This window comes from Ornithorhynchus anatinus, chromosome 4 (assembly GCF_004115215.2).
Source record: "Ornithorhynchus anatinus isolate Pmale09 chromosome 4, mOrnAna1.pri.v4, whole genome shotgun sequence".
NCBI lineage: Eukaryota > Metazoa > Chordata > Mammalia > Monotremata > Ornithorhynchidae > Ornithorhynchus > Ornithorhynchus anatinus.
Genome location: NC_041731.1, coordinates 63,686,359 through 63,705,922, shown reverse-complemented (window position 1 = coordinate 63,705,922; position 19,564 = coordinate 63,686,359). Strand labels below are relative to the sequence as shown.

Genomic DNA, 19,564 nt, shown 5'->3' with positions numbered 1-19,564 from the left:
GGCGGAGGGGGCATCTGTTGGGCTGTTGTGAGGGAACAAAGGCCATGTGTTGGGGCAGGTCCTCCCCCCACCATAAATATTATTATTATTATCAATTAATGTCTGAATGAACCAGCTTTGTGAAATGACGGGGGGCAGTGAGGCAAAGCGAGGGTGGGGCAGAGGGGGCATCCGTGGGGCTGTCGTGAGGGAACAAAGGCCGCCGTGTATTGGGACAGGGCCCCCTGTCATAAATATTATTATTATTATCAATTAATGACTGAATGAGCCGGGTTTGCGAAATGACAAGGGGACGGTGAGGCAGAGCGAGGTTGGAAGGGTGGGACGGAGGGGGCATCTGTTGGGCTGTCGTGAGTGAACAAAGGCTGCCATGCGTTGGGGCAGGTCCTCCCTCCACCATAAATATTATTATTATCTATTAATGACTGAATGAACAGGATTTGCAAAATGACAGGGGGACGGTGAGGCAGATCGAGGGTGGAAGGGTGGGACGGAGCGGGCATCTGTTGGGCTGCTGTGAGGGAACAAAGGCCGCCATGTGTTGGGGCAGGTCCTCCCCCAACCATAAATATTATTATTATTATTATTATCAATTAATGACTGAATGAACCGGCTTTGTGAAATGCCAGGGGAGCGGTGAGGCAGACGAGGGTGGGGCGAAGGGGGCATCTGTGGGGCTGTGGTGAGGGAACAAAGGCCGCCATGTATTGGGACAGGCCCCCCTCTCATAAATGTTATTATTATCAATTAGTGACTGAATGAACAGGATTGGTGAAATGCCAGGGGGACGGAGAGGCAGATCGAGGGTGGAAAGGTGGGACGGAGCGGGCATCTGTGGGGCTGTGGTGAGGGAACAAAGGCGACCGTGGCCCGCCGCCATGATGACCGAGGCTGCCGTGGGCCTGTGAGGAGGACGCCCGTGACCCGCAGGGCGTCGGCCAAGGGAACAGCTGAGGGGAGGAGGAAAGAGAGGAAGCCTCCCTGCCTAACGGAGGGAGAGAAGGAGGGGCGTCCGACGACGTCCCCGCCCTCCCTTGGGCTTCCCCCTAAGGCGGCCGGCCGGGCCGGTCCCCGCCCTCCTAGGTAATGGCGCCGCCATTGCGCTGCGCTGCGCTGCGGGGGCGCGCACGCAGGCGGCGTGGGGACGCTCTCCGGCTGGAGGCGGCGGCGGCGCGCACGCACGCACGGCGGGGCGGCGGGGCTGAGGCGCGGGCCGTTGCGCTCTCTCCTCACGGGCGGGCGGGCGGGCGGGCAGCGCTGTCCCTCCCCTTCCCAGGCCCCGGCCTCTCGCATCGCCGACGACGCCCGGTCCCGGTGAGTAGCCGTTTTGCGGGGCTTGCCTCGAAGCCCCGGGTCGGGGGGGAGGGGAATGGGGGGCGGCGGTTTCCCTCCAGGACCGACGAGGGAGGGAGACGGAAGACCGGGGCGAGGAGGATCACGGGAAATGGCAAGAGGACTGGCCATGGGGCCACCCCGGACCCCTCCTGGACCCTGCCAGGCCTCCGTGGGCCTTCGTTCAGTCATCCGGTTGTATTTAGTGAGCGTTTAAGAGCGCTGTGCCAACCGCTCGGAATGGCCAGCCCGCCGACATCATAATGTTGGTATTTGTTAAGCGCTTACTAGGTGCCGAGCACCGTTCTGAGCGCCGGGGGAGACACGGGGGAATCAGGTGGGCCCTCGTGGGGCTCCCAGTCTTCGTCCCCGTTTTCCAGATGAGGTCACTGAGGCCCAGAGAAGTGACTTGCCCACGGGCCCCCAGCTGACAAGTGGCCGAGCCGGGATTCGAACCCATGACCTCGGGCTCTTTCCACTGAGCCACGCTGCTGCTTATGGACATGCATTCCATAGTGTTTATTGAGCGCTTACTATGTGCACAGCACTGGACCAAGCGCTTGGAATGGACAGATGGGTAAGAGAGACAGTCCTTTGCCCCTTGACGGGCTCCCAGAGACCATCCCGGCCCCACAGCGGGCTCACGGTCAAAACGGGGGAGACAGACAACAGAAGTAGTAGCCACTGGGCCACCCTGCTGCTTCTCCTTCCTGTCCCCTCTCTTTCTATGGGAATTTATAAGTCTGGGGAGAAAGAAAATTCAAGATCGCGGCTCAGTCGAAAGAGCCTGGGCTTCGGAGTCAGAGGTCATGCGTTCGACTCCCGGCTCGGCCACTTGTCAGCTGGGTGACTGGGGGCAAGTCACTTCACTTCTCTGGGCCTCGGTTGCCTCATCTGGAAAATGGGGATGAAGACTGGGAGCCCCACGTGGGACATCCTGATTCCCCTGTGTCTCCCCCAGCGCTTAGAACAGTGCTCGGCACCTAGTAAGCGCTTAACAAAGACCAACATGATCATTATATGCCCCAGCCTGAGTCCCGTCACACAAGCTGTGTGAATGTGGGCAAGTCACTTAATAATAATGTTGGTATTTGTCAAGCGCTTATTATGTGCAGAGCACTGTGCTAAGCGCTGGGGGAGGTACAGGGTCATCAGGTTGTCCCACGTGGGGCTCACAGTTATCACAATTAATCCCCATTTTACAGATGAGGTCACTGAGGCCCAGAGAAGTGAAGTGACTTGCCCACAGTCACACAGCTGACAAGTGGCAGAGCTGGGATTCGAACCCAGGGCCTCTGACTCCCAAGCCCGGACTCTTTCCACTGAGCCACGCTGCTGAGCCTCGCTGCTTCTTAACTTCTCTGTGCCTCAGTTACCTCATCTGGAAAATGGGGATGAAGACTGTGAGCCCCACGTGGGACAGCCTGATGACCCTGTCTCTCCCCCTGCACTTAGAACAGTGCTCTGCGCATAGTAAACACTTAACAAATACCAACATTATTATTATCATTATTATTAAAATGGGGATGAAGACTGTGAGCCTCATGTGGGACAACCTGATAACCCTGTCTCTCCTCCGGCGCTTAGAACAGTGCTCTGCACATAATAAGCGCTTAACAAATACCAACATTATTAGTATTATTATTATTTAGAGCGCTGTACTAAACGCTCGGAATGGCCACTTCGCCAACAGAGACCGTCCCGGCCCCACAGCGAGCTCACGGTCTAAACGGGGGAGACAGACAAGAGAAGTAGTAATAATAATAATGTTGGTATTTGTTAGGCGCTTACGATGTGCAGAGCACTGTTCTGAGCGCTGGGGTAGATACAGAGTAATCAGATTGCCCCACGTGATGCTAGCAGTCTTCATCCCCATTTTACAGATGAGGGAACTGAGGCCCAGAGAAGTGAAGTGACTTGCCCACAGTCAAACAACTGACAAGTGGCAGAGCCGGAAATCGAACTCATGACTTCTGACTCCGGAGCCCAGGCTCTTTTCCACTGAGCCACGCTTTATTCCCTTACTCTCCCTCTCCATAAAACTGTCCTATCCTCCTACCAACACCCAGAGCTTTCCATGTTCCTCTAGCCATCTTGACTTATTTCCCCTCCCCCAGACCCCTCTTTGATTTCTTATGGTATCTGTTAAGCATTTACTTTGTGCCAGGCACCGCGCTAAGTGCCGGTCGGATACGGTCCCGGTCCCACATGGGGCTAACAGTCTGGAGAAGCAGCGTGGCCTACTTCTGGGCCTACGTCATCAGTGGAAAGAGCCCGGGCTTGGGAATCCAGAGGTCACGGGTTCTAATCCCCACTCCGCCGCTTGCCAGCCGTGTGACTTTGGGCAAGTCACTTAACGTCTCTATACCTCAGTTACCTCATCTGTGAAATGGGGTTTAAAAACGTGAGCCTCACGTGGGACAACCTGATCACCTGTATCCCTCCCAGCGCTTAGAACAGTAAGTAAGCGCTTAACAAATGCCACCATTATTATTATTCCCCTCCCTCCCCACCCACCTCAAGGTCTGGTTGGCTTGAGTCTCCTGCTTTGGGCCTGCAGATGGGTGACGGGGGAGGGGACAGTCCCTTCCCCCCCCCTTTTTTTTTTTTTTTTGGTCCTTGTGTCTTTTTTAAGGGCTACCAGAGGGGCAAATGGCGAGCCCCACGTTGCTCGCCACCTTCGGGGTCGCCTCCTTGCTTAAAGCACCATTTCTCTTCCCATGTGCCCGAAGGAGGTGGTGATGATGATAACAAGGGGACTCGTTAAGCGCTTAGTACGCGCCAAGCGCTGTTGTAAGCGCTGGGAGAGCTCCAAGGTAACGGGGTTGTCCCACTTGGAGCTCCCAGACTTGATCCCTATTTTCCAGAGGAGGGAACTGAGGCACAGAAAAGTATATATTATTTTATTAATGAGTGTATATCTATAATTCTATATATCTTGATAGTAGTGATGCCTGACTACTTGTTTTGTTTCTGTCTCCCCCGTTTAGACTGTGAGCCCATTGTGGGGCAGGGATTGTCTCTATGTGTTGCCGAATTGTCCATTCCCAGCGCTTAGTACAGTGCTCTGCACACAGTAAGTGTGCAATAAATACGATTGAAGGAAGTGGCTGGCCCAAGGTCACCCGGCAGGCCAGCCGGGATTAGAACCCACCACCCCCGACTCCCCAGCCCAGGTTTTGCCCTCAAGCCTGAGATGAAAGTTGCTTCGGGAGACTGCAAAGTCGTGTGAGGGTGCAGGTTGAAAACCCCCAAATTTGGCACGTTTGGGGGTCGCTTGCTCCCCCACTTCAGAGGTCCTAGTAATGCTTTACTTCGAGAAACCTGTTCGCCAGGAAAGAGCCAGATGAGTTTTAAAGTGGTGGCATTCGACCAGATGTTTTTGGCCGTCTTCAATCTCCTTTCAAAAAGGAAATGGGAGTTCGGGGGGTGTCTAAATTTAAGTTCTACTGATCAGGAGTGAGTTGTCTTGAGTGAGTTCTTTTAGCCTTCCTATTTCACTTGTGTCTTCGGTGTAGAGAAAGGGGGAGTTTTCTGTTAAAATGGGGTTCTTTAACTGCCTAAGACGTGTGGAGTGCTGCCTGGGCTCGTGGTAGAAGAGAGAAAGTTTTCGATAAATCTTTTGTATAACTTTCATTTCCTCTCAAGTTCTGTGCTATTTGAACACTTGAGTAAATTTACATTAGATAAAAGTACTGTTGGAATAGAGGTATCTGCTTTATTTTAGTTAATAATGTTGGTATTTGTTAAGCGCTTACTATGTGCCGAGCACTGTTCTAAGCGCTGGGGTAGACATAGGGGAATCAGGTTGTCCCACGTGGGGCTCACAGTCTTAATCCCCATTTTACAGATGAGGGAACTGAGGCCCAGAGAAGTTAAGTGACTTGCCCACAGTCACACAGCCGACAAGTGGCAGAGCTGGGATTCGAACTCATGAACCCTGACTCCAAAGCCCGTGCTCTTTTTCACTGAGTTGCAAACGCTGGACTCCTGGTGAAAGGAAGCTGTTTTGTTACTTGTTTTTCTCCCCGCCATAATTAAGAGATTGTATTACTGCACAGATAATGATTGAACAGAAAAGGTTACACCTACACGTTAAGAACAACAGTGCGGTGTATGATTGCGATTCTAAGGTGCACACTAGGGCCAAGGCGTGTAAGACTTTTGATGAAGAACAAACTCTGCTATTCATTTAACAATGAGTGATAAACGAAAGCATTCAAGGCAGCTAAACCCTCTCTGGAATGCTGGCCCCCCAATTTTCTCATTTAAATCATCCCTAGATTTTTCCACTTCACTGGGAGCTCTCGAGTGGCTTTATTACCTTCCTCCTGGAAAGTGTCTGCCATTGAGGCTATTCATATCCGTGGCAAGATTGATGAGCGAGGTTTATATTCGTGCAATGCTGTGTAGCTGAGGTTCAGAGCAAGCATGGGGGAACACGACTTTACGAGTAATCCCTTAGGTATCTGTTTAATTTGTTCTTTAGCGTTAAAGGCAGTTTGACCATTAGAATGTTTATGTCTGGGTTTTGGCGCTTCCTATCCAGTATCCTGTGTAGTTTGTTCACTTGCTTAGCACCTAACAAGAATGAGAAACAAGGCATGTAGGACATTCAGTCATATTTATTGAGCACTTACTGTGTGCCAAGCACTATACTAAGCGCTTGGGAGAGTACAATATAACAGATACATCCCTGCCCACAACAAGCTCAGTCTAGAGACCAATAGGTAAGAGTATAATTAATGGTATTGAGCACTTGTGTGCAGAGCACTAAACCAAGCGCTCGGGAGAGTACCGTACAACGAGTTGATAGACACAATCCCTGCCCCCAAAGACCTTACTGTCAGAGTCTTACAGGTAAGAGATGACAACCCGGAAAAGTAATTCTCCGTAGAGCATTAAGTTGCTGCTGTTGCTAGTCAGGTTGTTTTAAAAGTCAATACTTAGAGATCTGATGGAATTGAAAGTTTGAACTGTGGTACTTACTGGGTATATTCTGCAAGCTTCCTTAAAAGTTGTTGGGAGATTTTAAAGAACGGTTTGTTACAGTGGTCAGGATGTGCTTGCTGGCACCTTCTGAATTGCTATCCGTTTCATAACAAATGTTTGAAAAGTAATCATCCCATATAAACACCCTCATATTTGAAGCATTAAGTGATTAAATAATGATTTTTTGAGGCAGTAGAGTTCTGATGAAATGGTTGACAGGCCACTGAAAGACTTAGGGGTTACCGATTCAGTAAACGTGAGACCCTTCTTTTTGGGACATTCTTTGAAATAAGGACTCTTTTTCCCCCCCAGACTTACATTATATAAACTATGAATGGACTATTCATTAACATATTTATTGTGTTCAGGGCATTGTATTAAGTACTTGGGAGAGTATAGGACAACTGAGTTGGTAGGCATGTTCCCTGCCTACAATGTTCTTACAGTCTAAAGGAGGAATCTGATAAATTTTATTCAGTTGTATTGATTCAGTGCTTACTGTGTGCAGAACATTGAATTAAGCACTTGGGAGAGTACAGTGTAACAATAAATAGACAATTCCCTGCCCACAACAAGCTCATTTTTCACCTATTCAGAGGAATTTAAAAATATTTTGAAAGCTGCCTCAAGGCAGTGTTTAAGGGACAAGCAATTCCCAAATTGCTAATCTGGACACCTGGGCATTTGATGTTTGGGATGTGCAACTCTTTCTCCCCAATAAACGGGGGTTTCTTAGCCAGCACTATGTATGTAGTAAGTACCCCATGGGGGAAAACTACTTCGCAAATGGTCAAAAGAAAAACCCTTTGAAAAAAAGATCCAGAAATTATAGCCAATACCTAGAGCACGGGTCTGAGTCAGAAGGTCGTGGGTTCTAATTCTGACTCTGCCACTTGTCTGCTATATGCCTTAGACAAGTCACTTCACTTCTTTGTGCCTGTTACCTCATTTTTGAGGTTTGAGACTGTGAGCCCCACGTGGGACAGGGACACAGTTCAAACCAAAATTTGCATGTATCCACCCTAGCATTTAGTACAGTGCCTGGCACAGAGTAAGCACTTAATATATACTACAATTATCCCCTGCCCTGTCTCCCCTCCTCCGCTCCCCCCCAGAAAAACCAAACTCAGTGTTAAAATTGAGGTTGCATTATTTAGTAATATTCTGTTACTATTTCTGCAGTAATCCCCCTGAACCAATAAGTCAATTTGGTTCTTTTTTTTAAAGCATTTTACTATTGCTTATAGATATGGCTCGTGGACAGCAGAAGATTCAGTCTCAGCAGAAAAATGCCAAAAAGCAAGCTGGACAAAAGAAGAAACAAGGACACGATCAGAAGGCTGCTGCCAAGGCTGCTTTAATATACACCTGCACTGTCTGTAGGGTAAGGGAAATTGAAAGACAAAGCCATCCTAAGGGTGATTCTTTTTGAGTGGGGTGAAGTTTTGGCCTTTCTGATAAAGGAAATATTTCTCAGGAAATAGCAAGTCAGATGGCTAATGGCCCTAGACATGTTTTTCATAAAATCTCAATATGATCATGTTTTTCAGTATTAACTTACATTTAGTAATACGGATATAAGAGTAAAGCTGGTTTCTATGGGCACGAGCCCAGACTGGCACCTTACAAGGAAATGGTTCCCCATTTGCTGATTTAACTAGTGTGGTTTGTAAAGTCTGAATAACTTTCCTATGTTTAACTTGAAATGTAGATAGTGCAGGGGTTGCCTTGGGTTCACGCTGACATTGCGTTCAAGCTGTTTCTTCCCACACCGTATTGCACCATAGCCAAACAGGCATGCATTTTCAGATGACCATCCCCATAACCAAAATGCCAAGTGAAAACACGTTACGATGGAACTTATTCTACGTCATCCCTGCTTGCTTTTCACCAAAACTACATATTTCCCTGACTTGATTCTACCATTTTATGTTAGTATGTCATTCTCTAGATCCATAGCAGGAAAAACTCTTAATCTCAAGTTCTGGGTTTCTAAGAAAGATTTGCTCTGTCCTCCCTAGTGGCAACCGAGCTAAGACTAGAAATATATGGTTGAGTGGGACCTATTCATGTATGACTTCTGAGCTAAGATGAGCACAGGTACTTAGAGATTGATAGATAATGTTTGGAAAGTCACTTTGCCAGAGAAGCTGAGACTATTCACTTGCTCCATAAAATATTCCCACCCAATATCTAGGGGAATACTCATTACCTGAGTAAAGCTTGTTGTTTTAGTCTGTGGTCCTGTAAAGATGGAATAGGGACACTTAAACAACTGAGAGGTTTCAAATAATAATCTGATCATTTGAGTGGAGTGAAATTTAGTTGTAAAAAATATTACTATGGGCATGGATCAGTGAAAGTGGAAATCAACTGTAATATAGTGCCTGTTGTTTTCTAAATCTCTTAGTTAAATTAATATGCTGTTGCTCATGTGTGTCAGCAATATATGTTTAGAACAGGAGGCCTGTGCCTTATTAACACAGAAATAGTTAACCTGATATGAACTAATTTAAGAAAGTGGGGCTTTGAAATAGGAAGCGCATACTGTTTTAAAGCTTAAATCTCGATCTTTTTTTCCATTATTCAAACCTAACTTTGTTTTTTTTTCCTCACTTCCCCAACCCCCTTCATTCCCATTAGACACAAATGCCGGACCCCAAGACCTTCAAACAGCACTTTGAGAGCAAACATCCTAAGACTCCACTTCCTCCAGAGCTGGCAGATGTGCAGGCATAAAGTTGTTTACAGGTCATTGAATTTTTTTGTTAGATAATGTCGGGGTTATACATGAGGATGTAACTCCTGTAATTGTAACAAGAAGCTCTCCCTTCTGGCTGAGACTTGGCAAATATTCCCTTTCCAGAAGTTAATGTTTAACTTCATAATTGTCCTAAATGCCCATTTTTGCAGACCACTCACACCATCTTTTCAAAACAGAAATATTTTAAAGTTGTAGTGCTGCTGGAAAAATAAGAGAGAGAGAATATGAACATCTGGCCAGTCTTGGTCCTGGAGTGGAAAATATTTGTCACTTTGAAAAATAGCTAATACAGCTGTATCTGAGACTTGCTCCCAGACCTGATGCAGACCAGTATAGTATGAGTATTCCACTTAAATACCAAGTGAAAATTTGGTGCCCTCGTGGCAAAATTCAGGCATGTTCAGGATAATTCTGGTAACTGCTGGAAATGAATCACACTTTTGCATAGGCTTTTTAAATGGTCCATTATCAAACTGGTCAGACCCATTATCGTGTAGTAAAATTAACTGAAGATAAATCGAATGGGAGACTACTTGATGTAAAACCTGAAAATTCAATGTCAGTGCCTGGTTTGCTTGGTTTTATTTGCAAATCAAGGCTGTAAATAGGAGAAGTATTGTGCCACAGTTAAATTCATTGAAAGTTATTCTTATGTCTTGTAGGTGAATTCATGGCACCTATTGACTCTTCTACTGTCTCAAACCTTAGGTAATAAACCTGCAGCTGCTTTTCTAACAAACTGTTAATCGGCAAAAATAAAGGGGCTACAGAAACACTCATATTTTTATGCTGTTCCCTTTCGGGCTTCATGCAAAGACAATTCTGTGTAAATGTACAGTTGGGTCCTGATTTGGAAATCCTGAAAATCAGTCCATTCTTGTTATAAAAAAAAAATTTTTTTACACTTGTAATTATATTGATGTTCATATTGTGTAAAATAACTCATTTAATAAAAGTAGTACTTTGATTTTACAACCTCACAGGACAAATTATTGTAGCAGTTCTGTTCCAGTTTTCCAAGTTATCTGCCTTATAAAAGTCTATTGAAGACACCAGCTAGAATTGGAAATGTTTCATCACCATCTTGCCACTGAGTTTGGTGGGTTTTAATCTGGAGCAGACTCATTTAGTATATCTCCTACCATCAATCGGCAGTAGTGATCAGATGAGGTTTAGATTTTCAACTGCTGCTTTGGGGGGATGTTTAGCCGATTACTTAATTTCTGGACTCAACTCATTGTAATTAAATTTCTTAAAATCCTCGTTAAGAATCCTGTGCCATTTCCCCCCTCTGTTCCTCATTCCCTGTATCAGGTGCTCTACAGTTTGGAATGGGGTATTTTTATTTTTTTTCCGGAAAGGGAATTATTCTGGGTTCAGCCAGTTAATCCTCATCCACAAAGTCTGGATGGGAGGTGTCGATAATGTACACCCTAAGAATTTTGGAAAGATGACTGAAGAGGCTGAGTTGATACAGATTCCTCCTTGAAGCAAGGTTGTATTGTATAAGGCAGTATCACTGACCATTTTCTGTAAGATGTACTTAGGCTATCAATGTAAACAAACTCTGAATTGCAAGAGGTCATCTGTTTTTAGTTTTTTGAATGGACAGTGATTTTTTTTTAATGTTAATTTGAAAACAGAATTTCAACCACCAGTTAGTTTGAAAATATTATTTTCAAAAATGCTCAATTGCCAAAAGACAAATCAGGAGTGTCTTGACCTGATTCTAGACTAGGTATCTGTATTAGCAGCAAGAGTATAATTATTTCTTTTGTAACTGAGCTAAGTGCCCTTTTGGAAGTCATTTTAATATTTTTTTTTAAGGCGTGCATTTTAGGATAGTTCCTAAACTCCAAGGTCATGTGCCCCATAAATGATTTTGGTATTGTTAGCCTCTTGAGGATGTCATGGGAGGATGTTGGCAAAACACTGAAAAATTAAGAACAGGATATATGTAGGACATGGTTGGTTTTACTCTGTAGAGGTACACATTCATGTTGGAAATAATGTTAAATGAGTGTGTTCAGCTGGATTTGGAGATTCCGCAAAGGAAGAGAAACTGGATTTAGTAATTTGCTCTAATCAAATGTTCAAAATTCATACTGAGAATCCATTAATTCAAGTGGTTTAAGTTTTTAAAAGGGCTGTGTTACTGGGGATGAACACCACTCAGATTCATTGGTAAAATACCTCTAAAAATGTCATGTTGGACTGGTAACTCCAGGGTGCTCATCTGTATCCGTGACCTATGTTTAGCCCTACTGATGATCCATTGACACCAAATGCTGTCCCTTTCTCCTGTCACTAACACCCGTCACCACAGTTCTGTCTTGCATCTAGGTGAGTGTGCATTTTACCCATCTCTGTATATCTCTACTCATTAAAAATATCTTCTTATAATCCTTAAGGAAAAATGACAGGGTGGCAGTGGGTATATAAAGAGTTTGTTGAGCATTTGACTAGAATGTTTTCTCCATTTAACGCTCTCTTCCACTTCCCAAATGTTGATCACCAGAAGCCTAGAATCCTTGCCTTCAGTTATGTGCTGAAAATGGAAAAATTGTTAGTGTTGCTAAAGGTACACTGCGCTATGCTATCTTGCCTTCTTGTTGGTAATGTCATTTTATTAAAAAAAATTCTGACACACCTTTAAATTTCAATTTAAGATTTGACTTTGTTTAGTAGCTATGACTGAATGAAAGACTTTTGTGCTGAGCTCATTCTTATGAGCCGTATCACAGTGATAGGGAAAATAGTTGCAGTTGCATAATAACTTTTGTTGCCTTCCAGTTAATATGTGAATTGTTAGTATTCTTATTAACTGATACTTTTTTTTGTTAAAGCCTACTTCAAGGGGAACCTTCAGTTTTTACACATAGAACCCTAAGTTAAATATTTTTGTAATTTGAAGTGTCCTATTCCAGACTAAGTCAAAGCCCTCCACAGAATTGTAATGGTGTCTTCAAGGGCTTAATTAAAATACACTGAGGAGGGGATTTATTCTTTTTGCATTTGTAAATCTTCCCATATATTGCTCTAGGAAGTGGGCTAAGCTTGTTACCACTCATTCCACTCATTCATGTGGCTCTACCCCTGTCAGCTGACACACTGGAGACTCAGATGTGTACTGTAATGTATTATTAAAGAAAACATTAAAAGAAACTAAACTATTGTAAAATCTATTTTCTTGCTTGTTACCTCAAGGAGGTTCCTCCCTTAAAACCATCTCAGACACTCCGTCGCTTCAGCGAAGTTCTCTGACAATGGAGACCCGATCTCCTCCTTTTCTCCTTTCCACATGCTTTGGCCCGCCCCGTGCCTCTCTAACAGCAGGGTATTTTAGGAGCGGGGGGGAGGGAGGGAAGCAGTTGGGTGTCTGACATTCTTGGCCCTTGCTGTGAGCTGGCATGAATCCCAATTTATGGCTGAGTGGAGGGGGGATTACGGTGTGAATGCCTATTAAGAATAATACAGAGGCTGTGGGTGTTTGCATAGGGCAATAAGCAGCATCCGTTGATAACATTTCAACCTCAGATGACCTTGATGCTATTTTCAATGTCACTTGGAAGCAGAGGACTCCATACTTAAATGCCCCAGGCAGCTGGTTAAATTCCACACTCCCATTTCAGCTCAAAATGAGCCCAGCAAAGAAAAGATATGAGACGGGAAGACTTAATTTGCAATTTTTTTCCATTGATTTAAATGTTCCACGATTTTCCCGATGGCATTATAAGCATTCAAAGAGTCGAAGAAGGAAGTCCCATTTCAAAGCCCGTATCACAGAAGACCATTACTAAGGTGTTTTCGTGTACTCTGCTTGTGACTGTATGGGTTGAAAATTCAACTGTTTGATTTTACTGGCAGTGCATCTTTCAGAGACGCATTAGAACTCAAGGGAAGAAGTTGTTTTAAAAGTTGGATTGTAGTTGTTTTGTATGTCATGTCTGAAACATTTTGTAATTACAAGTCAGATTAAAAATTCAGCCTGTTGTTTCTAGATGTGGAGCTTGTTGCTATTTTGATTGTTGTTAAGACCCATCCATTACACATTCTCTCAATTGCCCAATTAGAATTTAAGGCTATTTTAAGGAATATAGTTACATTCAGCTGGCTATGCTGCAGTGTCCTATTTTGAGATTTTTGCATGGGGATACCAAGTCAAACATTAGAAAATCAGGCATTGTATTTTATGCAGAATAAATATTACGTTATCCTCCACTGGGCCTTCCCCCAAATGAGCAATGGAGAATAGTTGGTCCTAACCCGTTTATTTTGATTTTAATCTAAAGCAAACTGCATTCAGAGTCAAAGCTGCAAGCTTTCCCACCGAGATTTTCAAACCGTACTAAACAATTACCCGGTCCTCACCCAAAGGACATAATGTTCTCTTAGCTTGCATTAAAAAGTATTTTAAAGTTAACTTGGAGCCCTTTGGAGTCTATTGAGGGGGGTGGGCAGGGCAAAGGAGTAACGAGAGCTGGCCCCCTTCCTCCTGGTGAGTAAAGTGATCCCGAGGGGTGGAGCACAGGTGGAGGAGAGCCTATATTTTCCCACAGCTAGATTTAGAAAACTTATTGCATTTTGGGGCCAATAACAGCCTTGCCTGGAGTAGGAATAACCCTAGGCTACTCAAGATCTACTGCACTGCTTTTTGAGCAAACTGCGGTTTTTGCTGTATTTAGTCTTTCACCGAATGGCTCGCTCCCTCAGATGCCCCCACCGTCGAGGCACTACCTCCTGTTGGTCAGGGGTGGGTCAGAATCAATGTCCTTGTTCCTCTCCTCTCCACTTGGTTCAGAGCCGGGTGCCTTGGAAACAGCCCTTAAAGCATATCACTGCTATTACTACTTAAAAAAAAAATCTTACACTGAATTAGAAAGATTAGGAATTTTTGCTCAGATTACTATCAGAAATGTTAATATTTTTCCACAAATCTAGAAAGCTGATTTGAATATGAGCATTCTGACACATTCTTCCACTTAATCTTGAGCCTAAGCGGTGGCTTTTTTGTTGTTGTTGTTTTTTACCCTCTCTTCCTTTTTAGTGTCACTTAAATCTCTTTCAAACAAATTTATATTAAAACAGACCTGAGCATTACTGAACGTGAAAATGTTACCGTTTTTCACTTTATTGACACTAAATGTGCTTGGTAAAGCTGACTTCCTGATTTAAAATTTTGATATATTTTGATATATTTCATATCTGTGATTCATTACATAGCGTTCGTTAACTGTTTCATACCACCAAATGACTAGTTTTCTCCGTCTTGTGCTTTTGTAAGCACACTGCTGCTGAAGTGTTTCTAGGAACATACGATACTACCTCATTTATCCAGACGATTGAGCGTACAGAAATATGCCACAGTTAGTGTTCCACTTTGGAGAACGTAGTATGTGTTCACAGCTGGAGTAGGCTCCAAGCTTACCAGAAAATAGCTTCGATGTTGTTGAACCCAATTTTGCAATAAGATTTTTCTTCTTAATTTAATGATAGTGATATTTAAGTGATTTAAGTGCTTACTGTGTGCCAGGCACTGTGTAAGCGTTGGAGTAGATACAGTAAATGCCTATCAGGCACAGTCCCCGTCCCCCTGGGCTTAGAGTCTAAAGAGGGAGAACAGGTGTTTAATTCTCGTTTTACAGATGAAGAAACTGAGACTCAGAAGTTGAGTGACTAGCCCCCCCAGCCCATAGCCTCTGACTCCCAGGCCCCTGCTCTTTTTAGAAAGGGAAAAAGTCCAACCTAGTTTAAAAATCTATTAAGTGCACATTTATGGGAAAATTTTTAATATCACATAGGCAAAGACATCCTGGATTGCTGTAGCAGTCACCCTTCTAGGTACCCTGTGCATACCTGCACAAGTGTTTCCTTGGATAGTGCAGCAGTATGAGCCCAAACAAATTTGTGGGGGTGGGAGGTGGGTGGTTCTAAAGGAACTTGCTCTAATCAAAAGGCTTATTGAAAACACACTGCAGAACTGAGTGGGCCCTATTTATGCATCCATAGAGCACCGAACAACAAGATAAAGGTTCAAAATCTTGCATAAACTGCTGCCCCTTCTAAGAGTTTATTGGATGGCATTTGCCCATGAGAAGTATAAAAAGTCCACAAAAATTCCTTTTAAGTAGACTTTACTGCTTTTGTTGAATTGCACTTGGCTAAGTCCCAGGTTACCTCTGAAGAAGTGAAGCAATTTCGTTCAAATGTCAAGTCTTTAGCAATTTGCATCATTTCTGTCCAGGGCTGAGTGATTTCTTATGTTTTAAATACTTGACTTTATTCCAGTAGGAATAATAATGTTGGTATTTGTTAAGCGCTTACTATGTGCCGAGCACTGTTCTAAGCGCTGGGATAGACACAGGGGAATCAGGTTGTCCCACGTGGGGCTCACAGTCTTCATCCCCATTTTACAGATGAGATAACTGAGGCACCGAGAAGTGAAATGACTTGCCCAAAGTCACACAGCTGACAAGTGGCCGAGCCGGGATTCGAAACCATGACCTCTGACTCCAAAGCCCATGCGCTTTCCACTGAGCCACGTAATGTAGTAATAAGAAAATCTGTTACGCACTAAATGTGGCCACTGGAGTGAGATTTGAAGATATTGCTGATGATGACAATAGAGCAGTGGAAGTGGATACAAGATAGACCTGATGCATTTCTCCATCTGGTCCTTTTCATTAAGCTCGGTGCGGGCAGGAAGTGTGTCTACCAAATATGTTATATTGTTGTATTATACTTTCCCAAGTGCTTAGTGCAGGGCTCTGCACATAAAGCTCAAAAAGTACGATCGATTGCTCCCAATAATTAAGATAGGCTCCTGGTCCATAGTGAGCCCATTTCTTCACTATAAGGGTGGGATGAGAGGTGAAGGAAGGATAACGCAGTAAATTTGGCAAAAGCAAACTTAACCTGGCATGATCATCTTTGGTCCCAGTTGCCACAACTTTCCAGGAGTTTGAGATATTAGGAGTGCAGGGTCACCACCTCCTCTTCCTCCTCATACTCCCAACTCCTGGGGTGCAGGGAGGGAAGGCTGGTCTTCCTGGTGAGGGCAGATGGCTATAGGAATCTGGCCTCAGCCACCCATGAAATTTGGGAGTTCTGATGATTTGGGGGCTCCAAACTGAGATGCAAGTCTTAGTTCCACTCTTATTCCTGTTCAGTAAGAGTGGTGGTATTTGTTTAATGCTTAGTTTGCGTCAAGCACCGTGTCCAGGGCCGGGATAGATACAAAACAATCAGGTTGGACATCGTCTTTATCCCTCTTGGGGCTCAGTCGAAATTGGAGGGAAGGAATCCAGCTAGAAAACGGGATTCTTTATATATGAATATGTGAAGTCCTCTGTGATTCGGATTTAAAGTGGTGTGGAACCATCGGTTCTAGGATGTGGCATGAAATGGAAAACATTCGGATTTAAAGTGGTGTGGAACCATCGGTTCTAGGATGTGGCATGAAATGGAAAACATTCAAGCCTCGATGAGTGCCTTGGTCATGGATGCAGCCCTGTCTTCCATCGGCATCATGAAATACCCAGGTGGTTGCCAGTTATCAGAAGAATGTTCCTTAGCTCCCAAACCAGTTTCTGTTAGGAGTGAAAAATGTACTTTATGGGGGATCTTAATTCCAACTTAGCCTGAACTTGAGCAGTTCCTTTCAGATCATAAATTTTACTCTCACATAAACATTTCTAATCTTTCTTTTTCCTTTTCTTATTTCATGTGATTAGTTATTGAGGCTATGAAGTTGTGTGAACTTACAGTATCCTCTAATGAATTGAGAAAACTGGAGGAAAGGAGACCAGCCTCTGCATCTCCTATTGCACTCAGTACTGTCAAACTCTTCCTTGATTTCTGGGCCTAAAATTAGGACATCAGTGGAATAGGGAGCAGAATTTGGAATTTAGAAATATTGTGGCCTAGTGAACAACCTGGGCCTGGGATTCAGTGGGACTGGGTTCTAATTCCAGCTCTGCCACGTGTCTGCTGTGTGGCCTTGGGCAAGTCACTTAACTTCTCTGCCTCAGTTACCTCATCTGTGAGCCTCATGTGGAACAGGGACCGTGTCCAACCTGAGTAGCTTGTATCTACCCCAGCACTTAGTACAGTGCTTGGCACACAGTAAGTGCTTAACAAATACCATGGGGGGAAAAGAACGTTTGAGGATTTTGACCAGTTATTTTCCATCTCCACTGCAGATGAAGAAGCAAGAGAGAGAGGGTTCCCGCTGCAGCCCAAGGAAGTTAAGCTGGAAAACCATCTGAGGTTTGAACCAAAGTACTCGGGGTCGGTAGGCTCAAACTCCCACTCAAGGATGAGGAAACGGGGCTTGATTAGATAGTTCGGGCTTTCGTGTTCTCCTTAAAATGACCTTTAAACCTCTTTGTCCTTCATTTGATCTCTGTCAGCCCCCTATCTTTGTGAACCAGTTCACCTCATCCCTTGAAACTAGGAAAATTTTGCCAAAATAAGTTAATAGAAAAGAGATTTTTTTCCCCCATGGTATTTCAGTGCTTTCTAAGAGCCAGATACTATACTAAACACTGGGGTAGATACATGCTAATCAGGTTGGACCTAGGCCTTGTCCCACATGGGGCTCAGTCTTAATCCCCATTTTACCCAGAGAAGTGAAGTGACTTGCCCAACGTCACCCCACAGACAAGTGGCAGATCTGGGATTAGAACCCAGGTCCTTCGGACTCCCAGACCCATGTTCTATTCATTAGGCCAGGCTGTATTTATTTCACTAAAGATAGGATGTAAACTGGTGCATTTAATTTACATTTAGCTGCAAGGCATCTTGAGGTTAGTGTTATAGGGGTTAGACTTACAAAGCTTGAAATGCGGCATGAAAATATGTTTATACATTCTGTCCATATGCATCAAGCTTCAGCAAATCTTTTTATTTTATTTAATAATAATTATGGCATTTGCTCAATGTTTACTATGTGCCAAGCACTTTGCTAAGTGCTGGGGTAGATGTAAGGTAAATCAGGTTGGACACAGTCCTTGTCCCATGTGGGACTCGCAATCTAGAGGAGATGGAGAAATGGTATTGAATTCCCACTTTACAGAGGCACAGAGAAGCTAAATGACTTGATTAAGATCACCCAACAGGCAGAGAACATATCTACCAACTCTTACATACTGTACTCTCCCAAGCACTTAGTACAGTGCTCTGCCTATGGTACAGTGCTGAATAAATACGATTGATTAAATAATAGAGCCAGAATTAGGGCCCAGACCTCATGTATCCCAGGCCTGTTCTCTTTCAGCTAGGTCACACTCCTATTTATTCCAAAATCATTTTTGTGATAAATGCCTTAAAAGATAAGTAAAGTCTTACTCATTTCTAAAGTTTTAACACCAGACAATTCACGGGACAAATTTTATTCCTCTGGAAATCTAACCCCTAAGTGTCCTTGAATTTACAAATGATGCCTGATTACTAAATTTTCTTTTCCTCTTATAGAGAGCCAGAGCAATACCTCATGAACACCTGTCGGCCTGCCATTGATAATGCCCATAACTGCCTTGCCCATGATTAAAGCTCCATCATAGCTCGCACAACAAAGCTTCTTGGTTTTTGTAAATCGTGGTGGTGCTGGTGATGTCTGTGTATGCTTATACATAGAGTCCCGTACCCTTGAAGAGTAATAATAATAATTGTTGGTATTTGTTAAGCGCTTACTATGTGAAGAGCACTGTTCTAAGCGCTGGGGTACATACAGGGGAATGAGGTTGTCCCAAGTGAGGCTCACAGTCTTCATCCTCATTTTACAGATGAGGTAACTGAGGCACAGAGAAGTGAAGTGTGACTTGCCCACAGTCACACAGCTGACAAGTGGCAGAGCCGGGATTCGAACCCATGACTTCTGACTCCCAAGCCCGGGCTCTTTCCACCGAGCCACGCTAGAAGATGCCGCGAACAGTGGTGTGCATTTTTGGGTGGTCTGAGTGACCGAAAAAGCCATGTTTACTCTTGCCTCCTTGTTTGTGGTCTGTTTTACTAATTCATAAATACAATCTACGACTACATTCTACCCCTTTATAGAAATAGAACAGTCCAACAGTAGAACTCTGTCACCTGCATGTCACAGGCTAAAGTTTGAACTGCCCAGGAATGAAATTCATTTAGTTCCATGATTAGAGAGATGTGGAATCGAAGAGTTGTGGAGTCTGTTGAGGGGCCGCTTGGAATCGGAAAAAGAAAACTCTCCACTGAGGTGCCACTGATGAGGATGAAGATTTGATCTTCTCAATTTAGAGAGGTTCTATCGTGACTTCCTATGTGCCAGACACTGTACTAAGCCCTGGGGTAGATACAAAATCAGATTGGAGACAGTCCCACATGGGGCTCATAGTCACAGTCTTAATCTCCATCTTAGGTGCCTGAGGCGCAGAGAAATTGAGGGACTTGCCCAAGGCCACTCAGCAAGCAAGGGTTGAAGCTGGGATTAGAACCCAGGTCCTC

The 19,564-nt window shown here is 44.3% G+C and overlaps 1 protein-coding gene across 7 annotated transcripts; it reads left to right on the top strand.

Moving 5' to 3' along the window:
• Nucleotides 1-1,189: 1,189 nt before the first annotated feature.
• On the top strand, nt 1,190-18,660 carry ZNF706 (zinc finger protein 706). 7 transcript variants are annotated; one of them, XR_003758840.2, is made up of 6 exons: nt 1,190-1,314; nt 7,572-7,708; nt 8,968-9,075; nt 9,751-9,796; nt 17,290-17,356; nt 18,563-18,660. XR_003758840.2 is itself a non-coding variant. In XM_029062685.2 (4 exons), the coding sequence occupies exons 2-3, from the start codon at nt 7,574-7,576 to the stop codon at nt 9,061-9,063; spliced, it is 231 nt and encodes a 76-aa protein (XP_028918518.1). In that variant the 5' UTR covers nt 1,190-1,314; nt 7,572-7,573; the 3' UTR covers nt 9,064-9,075; nt 9,751-12,269. The 7 variants fall into 7 exon arrangements, 3 of the variants coding, with proteins under 3 accessions (XP_028918518.1, XP_028918517.1, XP_039767755.1); XR_005659952.1 differs by having other exon boundaries at nt 17,290-17,381; XR_003758841.2 differs by lacking the exon at nt 9,751-9,796.
• The last annotated feature ends 904 nt before the right edge of the window (nt 18,661-19,564 follow it).

Excerpts from the sequence above, each read along its gene's own strand:
- ZNF706 (XM_029062685.2), top strand. The coding sequence starts at position 7,574 with ATGGCTCGTGGACAGCAGAAGATTCAGTCTCAGCAGAAAAATGCCAAA. Across the intron at positions 7,709-8,967 it reads ACACCTGCACTGTCTGTAGG|ACACAAATGCCGGACCCCAA; the intron begins GTAAGGGAAATT and ends CATTCCCATTAG.